Genomic DNA, 22,562 nt, shown 5'->3' on the forward strand with positions numbered 1-22,562 from the left:
TCTGTATTCTTTAAATTTTTCTGTATTCTTTATATATCTTATTTGTTTTATTCGTTGTTGTCATAGTGATTAGTTTGATATTCTTTTACAAGTTTTAGAGACGTATGACTTGGCCTTTGATAATCATGACAACATTCATTATTCATTATGTCAAAATAATTCACAAAACAAATCCTGTTTACATGTTTAAACTGTCACTTTGTTTATAAACAATAAAAACACTTATTATCTTTATTTTGTAGGAATGCACTTACTAAAGTATGATTCCATAATTATTCAAAACATAACCTTAAAAAGGGTGCATGCAGACTGTAAGGTGCGAACAAACCCAGGGTGCGAACGTGTGGGGTGGGATCGTGAATGGGAGCGAACGTGAATGGGAGCGAACATGATTTTGGGCGAACGGACCCTGATCCATTACGATTTACCCTTGTCCATCCGTACGTCCCGAAATTGATTTCCGTTCTCTAACTTTGCTATTGCCACAACCAAATGTTCTGAAACTTATACACAATCCTGTTTACCACTAAACACAGATCAAGTTGGAAATTGGGTGGCATCATTTTCAAAATAAATCTCATGTTTCTCACCAATTTTGTAAATTTAAGCATAAAATCTTTCACTGTTCTGGAGTCATGTCCCTTTATAAGTGGAAAAATCAGCGATTTGCGTTTCCGTTCTCTTAATTTACTTTGTCACAACCAAATGTTATGAAACTTGTACTCAATGCTTATTACCACCAAAGACATATCAAATTTGAATTAGATTGGTATATTTTTCAAAATAAATCTCATGTTTCTCACCAATTATGTAAATTTAAGCATAAAATCTTTTAAATCTTTTTTCGGTATATTTTGTTTTGTGAAACTATCCCCCCCCCCCCCTCTTTTATAAATCATGTATCCGACCCTAATACCAGAAAAAATGTCCCATAGTAGAAAATACGAAATGATCAGATTTTGTTATATAGTATGTCTATCTAAAATTTCATATTAAAAACAAAACTGCTCTCAAGAAAGTTACCGTTGACTCCCTTACAATATGGAGTTCATTGCTTCTGGATTTTTTCAAAAGTTAAACTTACGAAAATAATAATAGAAATACATGCTACTGATTCATAAGCGAAAAAGTAAAATTCATAAAGGCATAAGAATGTATAAATCAAACTTTGTCAGAAGAATACAATTCATTTTGAAGTCAAATTTCTGCTTTTTATTGCTTTGCTTGGCTATGAAAAAATATGAAATAAACTATCGTACCAACATTGCACCAAACACATTTTTTAAGGGAAGTTTGATATATATGCACTTGTCAAATTGTTAAAATCTCAAATTTGTGCAAGCATGGTGCGGTGGTCAAAATATAGTAAACCATCCCAGTTTCTGTTGGTTTTTTTTTGTTTATTTTCCCGATTATGACGTCATTGGCACCTACCATTATGACGTCATTAAACCTTGTTAGATAAATTTTTTTTTTTTAAATAATTGACTCATATTCTAATAATTTGTGGAGAAAAATCTGCTCGATTTAAATTTTATTATTTTGTAAATGTGGAGCCATTTTAGGCCATTATAGCTCCCACTACTTTGAATATTAAAACAGTGATACATGAACATATACACACAGGTATGTGTATGGTTACAATGAAGTTACACAAAGGATAACAACAGTAAACAGCTATCTGATATTTTTTAAGAATCAGTATGTGTATATATAGAGACAAGCGTAAACAACGAGACAACATAGAAGTTCAGTTAAAGGTCTGTTGATTTGATTTGAATTGCTTATTATTTAAAGGATCATTCTTGAATTAAATTCCTTCACTTACATCTTGAATGGTGTGGTTTAAAATTGCGAGCTTTCATCAAAATCTTCCAAGCGATGTAGAAGGAGTATTGCTTATTGTAAAGTTTATAGACGACTGGAAGATACACATGCATTTAAGGAAAATACAGACATGTGTCAGTATAAGTTGATTCCTACATCTCGGCAAACACACACACACACACACATATAAATTTATATATAGATATGTATCTAACATAAGAGATACCGTTGTGAAATCATTGCATTACTATTTTTTCTACAAACTAGTTATCCTTTCTTTAGTTGAAAAAAGGAAAAAGATAACAAACCACGAATTCAAGAGACAAATATAACACTATGACCAAAGCAAACGAAAATTAAACCGACAAACAACCGTCCACAAAAAACACCGAATTGTAAAAACAAAAACTACCTTAAACCAGGGGTGATTTCATGTGCTCAGATACAACAATGACATTTTTAGTAAAATTCAATAAAACAACTACTTTTTCATGCTAACATCCTGTTTTCCCTGAATCTGCCCTTATCTTACCCTTAAGAATGTAATAATCATTGATTCAAATCAAAGTCAAATAAAATGATTAAAGTGCTTCTTTATATTGTTAAAAGTCGTATAGGTAGTGTGAGAAAAATTAGATAGAAAGTTTGATAACCTTTGAATTAAATGTCAGCTTATTTTTCAGTGACATCATTTTAAAAAACAATATTGTATGTTACATGTATTGTATACCCAGCCAGCCTTGAATGGTCGTTTTAGGAAGACTTGACCACATTATATGATACAAAAGACTGTACAGATGTAATTTTCAAGTAATGGATTTACTTCTACAAAGGGGCAAAAGACATGAATGTAAAAAAGGTACACATGTATAACTTTACAAATTGGGTAGAAATAGGGATTGCAAAATGCTGACTCTTACACCAACATATACAGACTGTGTGGATAACGACAGGGTTATACAATATGATAACTAATTGCTTAAAAAATCTAATGCTATCACCGGTTTTTCTTCTTTTATAAAACCATCAAATGAACCTTAATCTTCGTATTTTAAGGTCTTGTATTTAAAATGTCATACTTCATTCACAACGTATATTTATAATTTCCGTCTATAAACTGAGATCGAGGCTAAGGTAACTGAAACAAAATAGACGCCGAAGAAACATCGAACGGGCATAACAATCACTGCTGTGTGTCAATATGCAATGGCAACGGTCGTCGACAACCAGAAATACAGTTTATACATGCCACATGAGTATATATTGACATTATTAGTATGTAGCTGGAAAAAAAATTGGCACCTAGTTTGCCAACTATTCAGCTTAAATTTATAGTTTACTACTTACTGTTCCTTTTTTGTTGGCCGTTTTGTTAGATTAATGTGTGTGTTTGCTTGAATGTTTTAGTCAGTTGTGTTGTATGTCTGTGATGTATGTTTACACAGTTTTGACTGCTGGATCTCAATTAATTTCAAATTAACCTATCATGTCTGTTTGTGTTCTTAACTTAATTTTGGCAATATAATGGATATATAAACAACTGTCATACAAGTGGGGGTTGGTCTATTATAAAAATCAGGTTTTACCCACCATTTTCTTCCGAAAATGCCTGTGACAGCTTTATTTATTTTTACTTGTTCCGTTATTCGATGAAGTGTGATTTTGTCAGTTTTTATGGACTCCCCTTTTTGAATTTCCTTAGAGTTCAGTATTATTGTTATACTTTTTTCATCAACATACAATGTAGTTTGCCTCATTGTCAGAAAAGTAAAAATAAAGTAGATTTGTATGCTACAGTTAATATGATCTGTATGAATACTTTGACAAATTATGTATTTTTAAAACAGTTTGATAATTAAAATTTTTTTTATATGCACACCAATTAAAGATATTTTGATAATTTTAAAATGCCATACGTATATAGATATTAAATTCATATCATCAGACACTACGAACACGCAAGCACTGACAAGCACAATCGTCGGAAAACACAGTTTTTGACTCTGAGTGAGAAATTACAAAAGACACAGGAATAAACATTTACGTGACAAACAAAAGACTTTAAAATTGGTATTTGATAACGATAACGATAATGCATGTCATGATTTAGTGTCAAGCCATGTCTCTTGTGTCTTAAGACATAAACATATGCATTAAGGAAGGTTTTTAGAATCACCTAAATAGAAACTTTATTACTCTATGTTTTCAATACTTTTGTACAATGTCATAATATCATACACAATAGTCTTCATACTACGTTTTGAAACATTTGTTCGATAATTTTTTCTGACATCAGATAAAATATATGTAGGGAATACACAAAAGAGAGGCAAATGATACCAAAGTGCATAATTTATGATTGGTGCAACATGTGGAGTAGGATTGGTTTACCCTTCCGGAGCACATGATATCACCTTCGGATTTTTAGTGAGTCTCATGTTGATAAGTGTTAGTTTGTTTTTCTTTGCTTTTTGTGTGGACGATTGTTTGTCTTTTTGTTGGTTTTATTTTTTAGGTTTTTTGTCTTTTGTCAAGGCCACGAAGTTCGTTTTTGACTTATGATGTAGACTATCCCGTGTATTTTCCACCTCTCTCTAATTGAACATATGTAGTGCGGTAGACTGAGTATAATAAAAAGAAATCACACTTTATAGTGTTTCATTAAATAGTTCCTAAAATAACGATTTAACGCGCATATGTATACACACAGTCCATAGTCCAGAGTGGGATGATAATTAATACATTTTGCTTTTTGCACAATGAAAATCTCAAAATTAGCCATATGAGTATATGTTGTGGTTACCATACTTGTACCGTTGTTTGCCATTATTGTATAAGGCATAAAATATATTTTTAAGGCTTATATTTTGAATTATTTTCGATTATCAGCGAAAAAATTACACGGAAGAATTAAGTGAACGACAGCTTGTATATACTTTTGTTATTATTTCACACAAAAGAATAAAGGTAAATCGTCGCTTGCACAGAAATCTTACGTCCTTGTCTTTTGACATTACAAAATTTGTTTACCAATTTTTAAAGCAATTTGGTCGAACTTTTTTTTGAAGATATGATAACAGATATAAATTATGAAGTGAGGTTTTAGTATCATATAGTATAATAGAAGGAGTAACCATTACACAGGTAACATTTAATGTGAAGAAACGTATTGGTTTGCGGTGGAGCCGCTATGTTTGTGACGTCGTGTTATTGTGATGTATATAATTTTATTATTCAATAGAAAGTTGTATTGGCAGACATGTGTGAATCTGTAACGCCTTGAGATCACTATTTACAATACACAACGCAATGCATTTACCTACTTTAGTGCAGTTACAAACAAAGAGAATTGACATCAGACGATTAATGTCGTTGAAAGCGGAAACAGAGTAGCGGTGACGAAAGTAAAAAATAGACTGGAGGACAACACTGAAAATTCGCAAATAGACAGGGAAGAAATTTTAACAAGCAACCCCTTTTAAGCAGCAACCCTCTATCAAGGAAATCATTATAGGAACTGCAAGCTCTGGATTATCGTATCAATTGAAAGATATATATATACCCCATATGCATGTTCTGCTGGAATGTTGCTAATTTATCTCATCGTAAGCATCACACGTCACTATGCAAGATGTATTCATACTCAAATAAACATGCGTTTGAAGCTGAAAGACCTCAGTGCAAGGTAAATACAGAACTGCGATGTTTTATACCGGTAAAGAAGAAAAGGTCCACTGTTCTATTGAAAACCACATTTCAGTCCAGTCGTTTACAAAAATACATGTATTGATGCAAATATATTTTTTTACGATATAGCTCATTGTTCCTTTATTACGGAAAAGCGTGCAGCAAATTTAGCATAACAACTAGTATGTGAATATAGAGTATAGCTGAATTTGATATTACATTTAAAAAAAATGAGAATCATGATAAAATAACAATTCATCTCAAGTCTATCGAAGGAAAATGAACATTTTAATACTACAAACAATTGCTTCGCCACTTCAAAATCACAACATAAGAATAACACAGACTTTTCTATATTGACGTGGTCTGCAATCAGAACATCAAGTCATGGGAGGACGACAGCTTGAGATCGATCTTAATCGGATGTGATTTTTACTGGGACAAAGTTAAAGATAACAAACAGAGTGTTGTAACGGTCCAAAAAGTAAAATAATAAAAAAACCGAGCTCCAAAGAAAATTCAAAACGGAGAGTCCTTTATCAAATGACAAAATCAAAAGGTCAAACACATCTAACAGATGGAAAACAACTGTCATATTCCCGACTTGGCACAGATTTTCTTATGTAAAAAATGGTGGATTAAACCTGGTTTTATAGCTGGCTAAACCTCTCAATTGTATAAAAGTCGCAAAGAATTCTATTATATTGACAACAATGTGTGAGCAAAACAAACAGACGTAATAATGGTTTACTTTTACAAATTGTGACTTGGATGGAGAGTTGTCTCCTTGGCACTCATACCGCATCTTCTTATATCTAAATAATAGGTAAAAATGTCAAAAATTGGGGCACAGCAGTCAACATTGTGTTATAATCTTAATCACTATAAAACAAACAACTATTTCAACAAAGAAAAACAAAATGGCATTGCCACTCTATAGACAAAGTACATAAGCAAAAACTTAAAGACAAGAATTCAAAAATGACCATAGAACAATAACACAATGGCGGGATATATAAATATATATTACCAAAAATGGATTAGACAGTAAAGGTTAAAAATATACAAAAATACTAAAAAGAACACTATAACAGGTAATTTAGATAATAAATAACGTCAGTACCTAGAATCAATGCTTGATGACCATCATGTATTATTTGTGAAGTTGATACGGAATATTTATCAACACGGTCTTGGTATCTTCCGATAAACTTTTTAAGAAAAAGGACGAGACGTTCTTTGACATAACATTGGTTCGTCAACTTTCTACTCAGACATTGTTTTTATACGTTGAGATGACCGCTTATGTCAAATTCGGGGTATAAGTCTAAACATGAGGCGGAGGATGTCGTGTCTGTTGTTTCTTTTATTTCTAGTTCTGGAGGGCTATATTAATGAAACCCAATCAGAAAAGTTTGGATTGTTAATGGAAAGAACATCATCAATATATCTGGATGTGATATTCAATGGTCTGGTTTCTTTGATCTGATTGTTTTTGATAAGTGTCTGAAGGAACTCAGACTCAAATTAACATAAAGCAGTCGACAAGGAGAGCGCACAGTTCGTTCCCATAGGAATGCCGACAATTTGTTGAAAAAGTCTACCTCAAAATTCAACAAATATGTTGTCAATAAGAAACCCCTGCATACCGCTCACCTGTTCCTCTGTGTTGCATTTTTACCTTTTTGGTCACTATTAACAAAATATGCCGTATGGCATCCCAAAGCAATACATTTATAGCGTATGCTCCCATTTTTATATTGAAAAGCATTGTGGATTATTTGATTAAGACGATTTTTCAATTGCACATGGCGAAAGGTGGTATACAATGTTGAGAAATCGAAAGTTTTGATAGAATTAATTTAGGAGAAATATCGATATTAAAATAAATATCCAAAGTTTTTTAGAATCCACATATGGTTAATGCCAATAGGCGAGTAAACAGTTTCACAGTATTTCTGAAGACCTTCTTTCACTGCGGACAGAATTTTCGTCAATCAAACAGACAATTCCTATGCAGAACATGCAGATTAGACAGCAATGAACCGTTGTTTGTACGGAATTTTGTGAAGCTTATGTATCCAATACATCTTTTTCAATGATGAATATGTCAGCAGTCAGAAACAAAATGAGTGGTGTCTTGAAAACAATTTGAGAGATTGATTTGTTGGAAATCGACACAAAAGAACAAAATGATCCAGAATTGACCGTATCAATTGAATATTACATTTAAACGTCATTACGAATAAAAATACATTACGACATTGCCATTGAAAGAGAATGCACAAGAACTACCGACCAATGAAAACATTAAAATGTAAATTTTAAGCGTTTCTAGTCGCCTAGTGAAGAATCCAGAGAAGTTTTGAAAGTACGTTGACATAGTTACAGAATAAGAACAATTAGGATTCATTGAATAGGTATCTGATTAAATTACATTTACAAACAAGGTTCACTTCATTCCGTATCATCTCGTCAAAACGGAATCAGCCACCATCCCGATACGTATAGTATATAATTGTAGCAGTAGAGCAATCAACAATAGCCCGTGTTGCAACGATTTGCACCAATTATGACTGATTTAACGGAAAAATTGGATGTATTTGGATGATATGTCTATGTTCTTTTTGGTTTTTAGCTCTTCAACTGTGTCGGTTCTTATACTTCCTTGGTTTTCAAATATTTGCCTTCGACCGTACCTGATGAAGAAAAATCTAGAAAATCGCTTCGAACGCTTGCAAAATAATTAAAAAGGGTTCGACTGTCAATGTATCTTCCGTGGCCAAAATACTTGAAAATCCAAAACATAATACAAATATTGAAGAACTTATAGAACCAAACAGATACTAAGGTGTAGCCAAACCTGAATAAGATTCTTTTTGCTTTAGATTCTCATTTACATGGAAAGAAGATTGATTACTTTCAAGTTTTGGATTGTACTTTTCTGTTCGCTTTTTATCCTTTCGCTACGTTCATGAAACATTTTATAGACAATCCGTTAAATACATCAACAGATTTACAGAGAAAGGTATACGTGTATAGAGTCCTGACCAGTTTTAGAGATGAACAATCAGTTTTTAAATTCTTCACATTAAAGGAAAATATTGCCATAGGCTTGGTTCAACTGACAGTATTGAAATTATAAAAGTGAAGAATTACAACGTCGTTTGACGAGAACAGATCGCCGACAATGATACCAAAGATAAACTTTAACGCATGTGATTGGATACGGAACACGACGACCTGAGACTTCAACAAATTTATTTCATTGAAAAGGACAAAATAGTTACAAAGCGTGAGATTTTTAGCACATCGTTAATGACTTTATACCATAGGATTAATCACACCAAGAGCAGTAATGGATTGGGATAAATGTGTGTTCGACAGATTTAAGAATAAATGACAGGTTATCGCATTAGATATTAAGGATGCTATCAAAATCCACGAATGGTAACGGAAGGAATCAAAAGCGAAAGAACATCAACACATTTTTTTCACGAACGCCAGCCAGTAAGCACATGGAAATTGTGCGTATTAAGTGACAGCAAATTCATCGGTCTTTCTTATAGCTAACTAAAAACAGGATATCAGCATTGGAACCGATTTCACACCCACGCTGAAAACTATGGATGTGCTAATCAGAGCCAGATTAGCCGATCATGTTCTTCCAATCATAAAAAACGAACGCGTATATATGTGGTACGATCGTCAAAACTTGAAACGGTTCGTAGCACATCGACTAAATAAAATACTTGAAATGAAAGTACAAGGTTAATGGAATTACTGGATGACAAAAAATAGTTAAGGAACGATATAATGCATTAAACGATCTTGATGAGCCATATATCATGAACATGAAAGGACGACATTGATAGTCTGACTTCATCTTCACAGAAAAAAAGTATCGCTTGTACGACAACTTAAACTGAATTGAGACAAAATAGATTTTTGTAGCGGGAGAACACATAACGCACCTGATAAAAAGGATACACAATATCGATTATTATGGCGGACGCATCACAGTTTTGCGTCGTTAATCATCATTGATGCACACTAAGACATACCGGCCTTAACTGTACAATCGCTTTCCTTAAACAGAGATATCGGATACCCCGAATAAGGCAATGTGTACAACCACAACTACGTAGGTGTATTAAATGCATAAAAATTTTCGGATTGCCTTACAGCGTACGCAAACCGCCACTGCTGCCTAAAGACCGAGTTAATTACCATTATCCTTTTTCGGTAACCAGTGTTGATTTCACATGCAATTTGTACACACAAAGAAAATATGACGAACTAAATGAAACATATATGTGTTTATTCACATGCACCGCAACCCAATATATACACTTAGTCCCATATTTGACTGAGGAGTCTTTCTAATTTACAGTTAGGAGATTTGTTGCCAGGGAAAATGTTCTAAGAATTGTGTTTTCCGATAACAACATTAAAGGCAGCTGTCAAAAAGATAACGAGACCGAACCGATACAACCGTACTAAACAAAAACTTGCTGAAAGTGGAACCAAATGAAAATTATACCTAGCAGTGAACGCCTAAATGACTCATGAAAAAGCCGATTAAAGATTAACTATGAAAATTTAGTGTTACTACAGAAATAATGAATAGAATTGTGACTGCAATCGAAGAAACCCTAAACATTCGTCCATAACTTACCTTTCTGCTGACATTAAAGTTTAATCGGCGCTGACATCAGCGCACCTGTTATATGGCCGTCTTGAAATCATACTTACAGCCCTTGGATGGTGTAAACTTCCCAAAAAAACGTGTATGGTGTAATGGTGTATGGCATATGGTGCAATGGTAGAAGATGTATGGTGCTATGGTGTATGGTGTAAGGGGAATGGTGTAATGGTGTAATGGTGTAACGTGCGGTCGGGAATGGTGTGAATGAATGGTGTACGACATTTAAGAACTGATTTTTAATTTTATACATTAATTTACAATATTGTGATCAAAATTCGTTTTTTAAAATAAATAAATAATTTTGTAGTCGCACGCTTTCTTTGAAATTAAATTGCATTATGGTGTAATGTGTAATGTGTATGGTGCAAAGGTGTAACGTGTATGGTGTATTGGTACAGGGTGTATGGTGTAATGGTGTATGGTGAATGGTGTAATGGTGTATGGTGTTAGTGGGAAGTTTACACCATGCAAGGACTGTATGTTTTGGAGTTTAAATGGAGTATTAATAAAATATGATTCAAAATTTACAAAATCATGCTGTTGATTTGTCGAGTTTCGTAATGGTACAAAAATGTAACCTACAAGTATATTTATGTCATTTTCTAAGTTATAAGAACCAAGTGTCCTCACAGGGAGAATCGATATTTTAAGAAATGTAAGTAAAGTCAAAGGTTAACATGGGTGTTCCTAACGTTTGTTATCGTGCTTTGTACATTTTACCCATCCGTCACATGAGTACATGACTAGGATACAATGGCGAAAAAAGGCCGTAAGAGTAGGCCATCGAGGAGCCACAAGAAAATGTATTTCCAAGATAGAAGAAGAGTTGGAAAAATCAACAAGACAACGCGACACACTTTAATGTGTATGTGAGACTTTAGAATAAAGGAGAATTATTACGCAACAGGACAGTGAAACTCTAGAAGAGATAAATGAGGAAAACATTGAAGCTGAAACAAAACACGCAGATCGGTATTTTTTAGATATAGAACGTAGATTGACAAAAGAACGCAAAACATCAAGCTCAAAATAGAATAACAAATCAAATGAAACTAGCTTAAATCTGAACTTAAATCCAAATGCACCAGATTTCGTATATATGACATTCACATCTACATGCAATATCTAATATTCCAAGCAAAATAATGAAATGCAATACAGATTGTTAATGATGACAACAAATTATAGTACATGTATCTATCCCAATCTACCAACATTAAATCTTCCAAATTTTAATGGCAAATTATTAAACTGGCAACTTTTCTGGGATGCGTATCAATCAACAATACATGATAACTAATCATTAACAGACGGCCAAAGTTTATGTATTCGCAAAATTAAATTCAGGGCATAGCCGCACAATGTATCGTCGGATTACCCCTCACAAGTGCAAGTTACTATCAAGCCGTAGGAATATTGAGAGAGAGGTTTTGTCAGACCCTCAAAATCACGACTGCATATATTCAAATTTCATTGATTTGCATGCACCGACGTAATACGCAGACAGCTTGAGAAATTTTTCAGAAAGAACTGAGAGTAACATACGCGGTTTGGAATCTTTAGGAACAAATGAGAGCATATTTGTAACCTTTTTTTCTTCTATTATGTACAATACGTTGCCTTCCGATGTACAAAACATACTGGGACATCTAATAATTGAGTGTAGCAATACAAAGGAAAGTATGCGTTTTTATTTTACTTCACCAATATTTTCTCTGGAAATCCTATGTTTGTAAAAACAAAACATAATAAAAGAAGAAAGTTCCAATGTCCCCTGTGTTGCATATGTTTTATCTGTCCAAAGACAATAACTAAGATATTTAAAAAAAAATTGTCCTTTAGAACTTTTAACAGTAGGTCATAGGACGATCTAGAAAGATCAAGAGCACACCAGATATATCAAAACACACTGTATACCAAAGTCAGATGAACCCAGTTAGCCGACATGTAAAACTTACAATGATCATGTACACAATTAACTGTTACATTTAATAAATAAGAATCTGATGGTATAGTAAAAATTTTAATCAATCAATGGTGAAAGTGAGGTCAAGGTCAGTTCATCTGGTTATTCATATGCTATTGTATATGGGTGTTGAGCGCACCGTGAATCTGAATGTGGTTGATACTTGTACGAGCTGCAACTGAAATGGCCCATTAAAAACTCATCAAAGATACCAGACTTATAACTGTGTTCGCTAGACTTGCATTTTGTCTTCAAAAGACAGCGACGATCGAATAAAAAAGTTAAAAGTCAAAATCAAGTACGAAGTTAAAGAGCATTGAGGACCCAAAGGTAATCTATACGACGTCTAACGAGATGCACACGGTATTGATGAATTACTGCGAAGAGATGTCTTGGTACCTCATTATTATGGAGTTATGATAGATATGAAATTCTTTGTACCTCCTTTCTATCATATTGGTATCAAGCATATTAATATAAGATAATATTATGAATAATTCTATTTTGTAAACACATGAACACGTTGAATCCCTGTCCCCAAATAATGTTGAATCCAATTTGTTGTCAGATATGGGTATCTTTTTCTACCATAACACCTGTGTGCATTGAATGTAATGTAATCTCTATTTATGTCGTATAGTACACCGAGTACCAGAGATCCATTTGTTTTTGTTACACACCAAGCCCTAGCCACTGCTATTAAATCGCCCCACGGATTCAGAGCATCCCCATACCTTCCTAGTCCAGAATGTTCTATGGAACTAAATGATACAACTGCGTCAAATAATCCTAATGTATTATCTAAAAATGTTCGTCTATATTCAGATGGAACCATAGTTGTTATTTGCTCATGTTCAGATTTGATCCTTCCATATTCAAGTGTAACAATACTTTTTGCACCTATCTCAAGTAAGCATGCTTCAACCCATGGTTTTTCAGATCCTATGACTAGGACACGCCCTCCTTTCACTCCTGGTGCATGTTGTAGTCCGTCCCTAAGTGCGTTAGTTTCAGATATTCCATAAACACCAAACAGTTTACCTTCTTTTGCTCGCGCTACATACTCCTTGAGTAAAGATTTGGTCCAAATAGGTATCCTCGCATTACTACCAAGGTAGGGTTGGTTAAAATAGGCCGTGTGCACTTTTATTAGGCCATTCATCGTATATTCTTTCAATAAAATTGAAGGTATTTTTCTTGGAGCATGCGCAAGCCCATGAGATGAATCAACATATTCGTTTAGAAATAAAGCTTCACAATTTATAGTGGCTGTAATTTTCTCAAAAAAAATTCCTGGAGTTCCTTTTCGTGATGTATTACATAGCTGGCCACATACTAACCTTGTTTTGTTTATTTCCTCTAAATATGTAGAAAAATATGAACCGCGTTTGCTAGCCGTTTGCTCAGTGAAAGGTTCTACAAATTTTTCAATAGTTCTTAATCTCGTATGACGGAACAGAATTATAAATAAAGAAATGAAAATAATGATTAAAACAAATTTCGAATACTCCATCCATTTTCCCATTTTTTTTGTCAGCAATACTGAAAAAATGTATCCTGCAAAGGAAGAAATATACAGGTTAGTGGTTATCAATCTTGTTAAAAGGTGTTCTCTGGAGCCTTGCGTTATTCCTTTTTACCAATTAATTGAACACATGATAACATGTTTGTATTTGTTTTATTATTATAATGTAGTTCATTTGCCGCCTGTTTACATATTAGCAAAATAAATTCACCAACTGATACAAATATATCCATGAACGTTAAACAGATAATAATCAATACAGTCAAAAGTTATAAGTAGAATCAATTTACAAACCACCTATGAATGTAATACATACTAACAACCCTAGTCTACATCGATTTTATTAACTCTTACAAGAAAACTTTACTGATCTCAACTCACTTACAACCTGTTTTCGCAGTCTTATATCTCTAGATACCAGAATACCAGTAGCCTGATCTTTAATTTTAACGAATGTGTCATATTCCAGATTGTGACATTTTAACTGAGTGTTGATTTGTATGGCGGGTGATGCATACACAGCCCAAGAGGCTTAGCTTACCCTGTCGAATAACCCGGTTTTAGTTCCTTTTAGGAGTTCATGAGATTCCCTAAGCTTTTGTTTGTTGCTTTGATTTGCCTTCTCAATCAATTGATAAGATTTGAAGATCGATAAACTACTGTTACCCTATTTTACCTGACATTTTACAATCGTATGGCTAGTAAATGAATTTTAGTCGTAAACGGTTATTTCGATCTGAACATCTTCTGAAAAGTCTGACCAATAAATTATGCAGTCATGTTCAGTCCTTCAGTACTTAACCATTCTGGTAGATTGAACATATCTTAATTTACTGCAAGTGAGTTGCCTGAACAGTACTGAATTCGTCGCAGGTATTTAGTCTGAAAATATCATAAAAGTCTTCAGAAAAATTAAATTTTTTTTCAGTTTTTTAAGAGCTGTTCAGATCGAAATGACCATTAAAGATACAAATTGGTTTACTTATGCATGTAATGATGTGTTGTTTAGTTTCATTATGTAAAGTTGAACTGTCGCTAATATTAATATCAGATCAGAAAGGTTAAATAGTAAAATAGATAATAAACGTTTAAAACATGAACTTTACTAAATAATTAACCATAATTGTTAACAACGATATACCAGATTATTTTTTTTAAGTTATACGGATAACATTAACAAATAAATAGACTTATTAATCAGTAAAAATAAATGAATAAAATCAGATTTGTACACAGGCAGTAAATATTCTTACTACACGAAAAAATGCTAAACATCAATGAATAAATTGAAAAATTATATAAAGAAATTAATAAAATAGACAAAGGAAAAAAGAAATTAAGACAGAGCTCAAACAAATTGTTGCAGAGATAACACTGCCAGGATCTGTTTTAGTGTAGAATTATTAGAATCAGTTCACCGGTACAGCTGTCAATAAATGTTCAAGGGTAGAACTGTTTAAAAATGTTCTAGGGTAGAATTTTCGGAATCTTTTTAAAGGAGGAACTGTCTTATAAAATAAGAAGATGCGTTGTGATTGTTACGATACAACCCTCTACCAGAGAACAAATGATGCAAAAAAGTTAAAGCTATAGGTCACCGTTCGGGCTTTAATAATGAGCAAAATCCATACTACGTAGCAAGCAATGACAGGCTATGAAATGAAAAATGCAAAACAATTCAAACGGGAAAACTAACGGCCTCTTTTATGTACAAAACAATAAAAGAACAACAACGGCCACTGAATTACAGGTTCCTGACTTGAGACAAGAACGTACAAAATGTGACGGAGTTAAACATGTTTGAAGGCGTGCCAACCCTCCCCTTATCTGGGACAGTGGTGTAACAGCACAGCATAAGAAAAACTATAAGGTTAAGTCAACGTGCTGTTGCTAGACAATTTCAAGACAGATATTCCCCTTTCAGTTCTTACAACAAAGGTACAGGCAGACGGGATTTAAAAATTAACACACATGACCAGGTAAACCCTTAGTTAAGACACTACATCTATAAAATTCAATTACGCAAGACCATTCACGATAGGGATCTACGAGTGCAATTTTAACTGCTAACCAAATCGCCGGATGTCATGGCAAACTGATTTACGCTAAAAAATTTCCCATATACTGAAATTCCACAGAATCTACTACAGAAGATTATTTTAAAGGTTACAGTTTAAACAGCATCAATGCAAAAAAACAGACAGCTATGGACGAGATACAGGCAAAATGAGCAGGGACAAAACTGTTAAAATATCTCCCACATTACTTGTCGAGTTTCCTGTCAATCATTTATGCGTATGTTACAAGCAGTGCTTGCCTTCGACGGCGAACACTCTAATTAATAATAAGAAAAACTAGGATTCCAGTGTCATGCATGGGGTAATCATAGAAAGTAATCGTAATCAGCTGTAATCGATTACATTTTGTGAAGTAACCACATGTTATCAGTAATCATACAACTTCTGATTACAAGTAATCGAAATCTAATCGATATCAGTACAGAAACAGATGTTTATATGATAACTTTGGGATTAGTTTTAGATTACATTGATACGATTCCTTCCTGATTACACATTTTGTATATGAAAATTGTTTTGGTGAATGTCAACGTAGTTTAAACAAAATACTGTGTAAACTATATTTGTAGTCTTATTCTCTAATTAGAGTTACTATCATAACTGTTCCATAAGGGATCATAAAATGTTTTCAAAGCAATCTTATATCAGAAGGATTCAATCTTAGAATGAAACATTTGAAAAGGTTAAACTATTTTGTGAACTGTAAATGCTAAAAGTAATTCTAAATAGGATTAATCATATTGAACCATAATAAATCATTTACTGACGGACTTTAAAAACGCAATACTAGATTATACTATTTATTTCTCATTTTCAAATAAGCAATGTCTGTAAAATAAATGTATTAGCATACATTTCATTTATTACTTCATTGCCTAAAAAGTTTGCAATTCGAAAGTTGAATTCAATACGTTATGTTAATGTTCAAATCATGTGGTATGCACTAAAACCGTGTTTTCCCCTTATGAATAGATTTGTCACTGTCGACGGCAATGGCTGCCTGTCACCGACGCCTAAATTATTGACAGAAATTTGAACAAGTTATTTTGGGCATGGTTTGAGTTCTGTTTTAAATCTTCTGATTTGGACTCGGTCCAACCCATAACATTGTGTTTTGGCAATTTTTCGGTGAAACATTTATGACGTTAATCTGTCTGCAAAGGGATTCGACGACTTGATTAGCAGTTCACATTGCTGCCGTAAACATGTCTCGCAAATGACGTTGCTTAGTAAAAATATATTGACGTAGCGTTAACACTTTATAAAGATCTGGTCAGAAAAGGGAGTGGGTCATCAACGAATTCCGTCTGCCTGTACCGTTGTTTTAAGGTGAGTAGGAATAGTTTCTGGCGTGAAAAAAATCATTCATGGGTGTCAAATATCGCTTTTAGAAATTCGTGCGACTTCAATAATCAATAAATCAGGATAGTCAGGTATTGATTTTTTTCTAAACAGAAAGAAGAATGTTAGCCATGAATTTTAGTTGAAAAATCACCAAAGTGTGTGTTGCGTTATTAAAGTCCGTCAGTTTATTGAACACTAGGTTGATCAATTTTGTAAACATGCTTGTACATTGTTCAGTTCTTTTTGTAAATTGAAAATTTACATTGGGCTCAAAAATAAGTAAAAACAACGTTATTTTGATCATAGAGAAAGGAAATTTGTTTTTGGTGGGGTTCGAGTTGCTCAGTCTTTGGTTTTCTATATTTTGTTTTGAATACTGTTGTTTATCTTTTGTACTTTTTTTTTTTTTTTTGCCCTGGCGTTGTCAATTTATTTTCGACTATTGAATTTAAATGACTCTTTGGTATCTTGTTGTCTATAATATCAGAATGTACACATGTTACACTGCTCTTGGTCCAAGTTCTGAATAACATGCATATATATTAAAGATATTAAAATCACAATCGTAATTGTAATTTAATCAATTGCTTTGAAAAGTAATCAACACCGCCCCTGTCAACTGCAAACCAAATGATTTTAACTTTAAACGTGACGTAGTCAGTTCAACTTTCGAACTGCAAACTTTATCTAGACTATAAGTAATGAATAACATGTTTGTTTGTTACTGGTTTTTTTCCAAGTATTGCATATTTGAACAGGAAAATGAAATCTAGGGTTGCATTTTTTAAGTGCGTCAGTAATTTAGAATTGACGGGCTAGCTAGATTCTATTAATAGGAGAAAAAGGAAGTATTTGTGGGTTTTTACTGTAAAAAATTTTTTTTTCAAATTAAGGGACGACCATTTTCTATACAGGAAAATGTTTTCCACACACTCTTATATAGTTTTATCATTGTGATGAACACGTTGTACAGACACTGAATATTTATTTTATTTTTCATGCACAACTTTTTCAAAAATTTTGCAGTAAAGGATCTGTTCTTCTATCCCAAGGAATTTAAAGGGGTCCCTCCTAACACGTGTTATCATGAATCTGTACTTACTTTGGTGTCTGTGCTCGACGTTTGAGACCAATCAATACAAAGAAATAAATTATTTGCAATTAATGTTATAATAATACATTCTTGAAAAATCGAGCCACACAAAACTGATCAACAATAACGCGTAATAATTTGTGATTAAGTATGTCAATATACACCTGCTATCAATACGCATTTTTGAAGTGTGAATTCACATTTTTATGTGACATATCCAATACCAAATACTTAAATACATAATTCGTAATATCATATATGCAGTACAAATCATTCTTACCTTCTATTCTTTATTTTCCCTATTACTTAGACCCTACAACAAACCATAATAGACACCTATGTGGCATTTGTATTGACCAATTACAATTAAATTATCTGACATCTCGTATTTGTGTTATTTGAGTATAATTCGTGAAGATTATCAAATAGAATGGACCCAATGCATTGTATCAACATACATATCCATTTCTACAGTTGAACGATTTTCTATTCGCTTTTTGAAACAAACATACATGCATTTACAGAAAAGGCTAATCGAAAATACACTAATGGTATAGCAATGAAAACAGAAACGACTGAAACGGTAACTTAAATCTATTTATTTTATAAACCCAGTTTTTAAACATGTATTGCATGCTAGTTTGTCAAGGAGTTTCCCATGATATTGATTGATTCATCTCTGTATAGGTTAAACATAAATTGCATCAAAGTCCGCCTCTGGGAACAAACTCCGTATATTTAGAAATGACATAACTCCTGAAAAAACAGTTGATTGGTGCTGATTAGCGAATTCGTCCAAGACCTTAATGATATAAACCTTTAATACTAATTTCATAAAAATCTTCTTTTTTATGAGGGAAATAAATTTGAGAGCGCTTACAATGCAATGTTTCATACAATTTCAAAGGAACATATTAATTTGATTTACTTGATCAGCACTAATCTTCAAACTCGTCTAAGTCTTTGCCAACATACACCTTTGATGTCATTTTATAAAAACCTGGCAAGAATTGTACGTGAGAAAGGGATTACAAGACCAACAAACGGGATCATGGACAGAGGGACGTAGGCCCATAATTTCTATGTCCACCAACTCAAACCCCCAACCGCGATTTGGCGAGGAATGGGGAACAAACAAGTTAATGAATCGTAGTGGTACTTAAACATTTTAATAATTTTTCAAACAATTTAGTATATCCATAAAATATACGTTTTATTCAGACTTTTGAATTGCTGATAAATACAATTTTGATTACCATGGGTATTCATTATCTAAATTAAATGCAAATGTCCTCGATATCGAAACTACATCGTGTTTGGACATACCTTTTCAGCCTTTAGTAATGTTTTACAATTGCGTTACTTACATGTTGAAAAATATAAAACACAATGTAGTAAGAACTCAAAAGTACATCAAATAATAGTAAATATTGTACAAAGACATTGTTGAAGTCAACATTACTTTGATTCCGAAGACCACAACATTCTTGATGTCCTCAGTTTGCTAATACTATGGCGAGATCATTTAAACATTATTTCAAGCATCTCACCTCTTCAAGCTTTGTCCGATATGACGGTTCATATGCTAATAATGAATGTTTGCCACCCCTTCATGAATCCGCTAATGATTATTGGCCTGGCAACGCAACAGTAAAATAGCAGTTCATCATCCAAACAATATGATTTTTCTAGAATTTTAAATATATTGACAATTTTTCGAACAACTAATTGCACGTATGAGAAACTTCTATATGCATTCATTGATATGTGCACATAAGGAGATGTGATAATACCTTAGGAGGTGTGATTTGGGACAGGCACATACCGAATGTGGTGGTGTTAAAAAAACGCATATGATATTCAGCAACAAACGACAAACACAGATTAACAGGCTCCTGACTTGGGACAGGCACATACATAATGTGAATGGGTTAAACTAGTTTGCTGGCGCCAAACCCTCCCATAATATGGGACAGTGGTTTAACAGTATAACAAAAGAACAAACTATAAACATCAGTTGAAAAGGGGATTACTTCATCAGATCGATACAAGCAGAAAAGCATCTAACATAAACACAAACGTGGCATGGTATTTATACATCCCTAACAAAATAAACCATAAACTACAGATTTGAGAATACACTCAGATACTGACAGCTATTAACGCCAAAAACAACTAATAAAGTATATCATGTATCTAAGACTAAAATATGAATCAGTACACATCCAGCGAAATCTTAATATTCATTTTCCTACCACAGACGAATGATAAAAATATAATGAGGATGCTTTTGTTTACAAAAGAAAGTTTGCTTTGTAGGAGTAAAACCTTATACGTTCGTATAGTGTTAAAATACCGAATGTAACGAATTGACTCAAATATGTAAACGCCATGCGATGGAGCAGAGGGTATGTTACTGCTGAGAAATGGGAAGTTGAAGATTGGAATGTTGAAATTATCATGTTTTTCATTGATTCTAGTTTTAAGTCGTTCATCCTTGTCGATGTCGAGGAAAAAATCAAGATATGAAGCAGATCTTCTACGTTCGGTAGTATCCTAAATCTCAAGTTCTCTGCGATGTGTGAGATATTAACACTCAATGGTGTGTGGTTTATTGAGTGACAGAACATCATCAATATATCTGAAAGTGAATTTGAAAAAACTTTGAAAAATACTTTGTGATTAGCATAGACCTCACAAAAAAGAACCTTATAATAAGATTGGAATGCGGTAAAACTTCTTTAGTGAATATTGACGCAATATTTGTTCTGTCTAGAATAACTCGAAATATGTTTAAGAAATGATAACGTGGCAAATTCGAGTTTCAGCCATCTAAAACTTTCAAATATCAAAGCTTATTCCTATATTGCAAAACCTACTAACGTCAAAATGTTGCAATAAAAGTTTATACTAATTGATGTCATATCTGCTTTGTTTTTTGAAATTCGTATTAGACATCATTTCAAAACTTAAATTTGCTTCAGGATTTAATAGCAAAAAAAATCTAGTTGGAATGACTCAATTATCCATAACAAATACCTCAACTATGATTCAAACTTACTTCAACAAAATGTAAATCGATGCAAAAGTAAATAAGAAAAAAACTTCTTACCTTAAATTGGAAAATACATAATAAAAATAATGCTGCTAATTTTGAACAATTGTAAGTATGTCATGCTCTGTGTTGTACTGATTGTTGTACCGTTAAAGATTGAATTGATCTATTAACATGTATACCAAATTGTATTTTAAGATGTAACTTAAATATGTCTTTGTATTAAATATCGTGCATGAATAATTGAAATAACATTGTATGTTATCCTGTATGCTGAACTTTTCTTTGGAATAAAACAGAGAGGCGAAAGATACCAAAGGGACATTCAAACTTGAGTAGAAAATTAACTGACAACGCCATGGCTAAAAAAGAAAAAAAAAACAGACAAACAGTACGCAAAACACAACATAGTAAACTAAAAGACAGAGCGACACGAAGCTCACCAAAAACTGTGGGTTATCTCAGGTGCTCCGGAAGGGTAAGCAGATCCTGCTCCACATGTGGCACCCCTCGTGTTGTTTATGTTAGTACAAACCCGGTAATAAGTCTTATTCGGTAGTCACATTCGGAGAAAACGGGACAGGACTGTAGTTACGATAGTTGGAACATATCTGCTATCGTCTGTGAAACGGACATTCCATAACGGTCAACCAACTCGTGATGGCGTCCGTAAAATTTATACAGGGGTGTTTTCAACTTTACCACTTGGAACTCCTGGTTTAACAGCTTCCTTGTGAGCAGCAACCCTCTATCAAGGAAATCATGATAGGAAATAAAAGCACTGGAATATCGTTTCAACTGGGAGATTTATACTCCGTATGCAGGCGCTGCTAGAATGTTGCTACATAGAAATGAAAAGTTCACAATTGTGAAGTTGAAATCATATCTGTTGTCGTGCACTTTTGTTTTTTCAAACGACCCTCATTGGCAATTTCTAGATGTAAGTCAAGATATGAGACAGACTTAACTGTATCTGTTGTATCCTTTATATCAAGTTCGATGGGATAGATGCGTTCAACATGGTCACCAAATTTTGAATTATTTAGTGAGAGAAATATAGAACATCATCTTTATAGCGGAAAGAAAAGTAAAAGGATACTGCTGATTTCCTTTCTTTCTTATGTTTGCTTAAGGATAGCCTGACAATATATTTATATCTTTGCCATTTGTTTGCTTAAGGATAGCCTGACAATATATTTATATCTTTGCCATTTGTTTCCCTTCAATATATTCCAAAAGTTAAAGTCAAATATTGAATAAAGATAACTCTTAAACGCTC

General features: G+C 33.2%; 1 protein-coding gene and 1 long non-coding RNA gene across 2 annotated transcripts; one reads left to right on the forward strand and one right to left on the reverse strand.

The window, feature by feature from the left end:
* Nucleotides 1–12,232: 12,232 nt before the first annotated feature.
* On the reverse strand, nt 12,233–18,666 carry LOC127725279 (uncharacterized). Its single transcript, XM_052232160.1, has 2 exons — nt 18,509–18,666; nt 12,233–13,745 (listed from the first exon to the last, which is right to left on the reverse strand). The coding sequence occupies exon 2, from the start codon at nt 13,711–13,713 to the stop codon at nt 12,688–12,690; it is 1,026 nt and encodes a 341-aa protein (XP_052088120.1). The 5' UTR covers nt 13,714–13,745; nt 18,509–18,666; the 3' UTR covers nt 12,233–12,687.
* Nucleotides 18,667–18,750: 84 nt separating this feature from the next.
* Nucleotides 18,751–21,146, forward strand: LOC127725280 (uncharacterized). Its single transcript, XR_007992896.1, has 2 exons — nt 18,751–18,811; nt 20,548–21,146. It is a non-coding gene; the product is annotated as an uncharacterized LOC127725280 (long non-coding RNA).
* Nucleotides 21,147–22,562: the final 1,416 nt, after the last annotated feature.

Source organism: Mytilus californianus, unplaced genomic scaffold (assembly GCF_021869535.1).
Source record: "Mytilus californianus isolate M0D057914Y unplaced genomic scaffold, xbMytCali1.0.p SCAF_1, whole genome shotgun sequence".
Classification (NCBI taxonomy): domain Eukaryota; kingdom Metazoa; phylum Mollusca; class Bivalvia; order Mytilida; family Mytilidae; genus Mytilus; species Mytilus californianus.

Coding starts and splice junctions, on each gene's coding strand:
- LOC127725279 (XM_052232160.1), bottom strand. CDS start 13,713: ATGGGAAAATGGATGGAGTATTCGAAATTTGTTTTAATCATTATTTTC.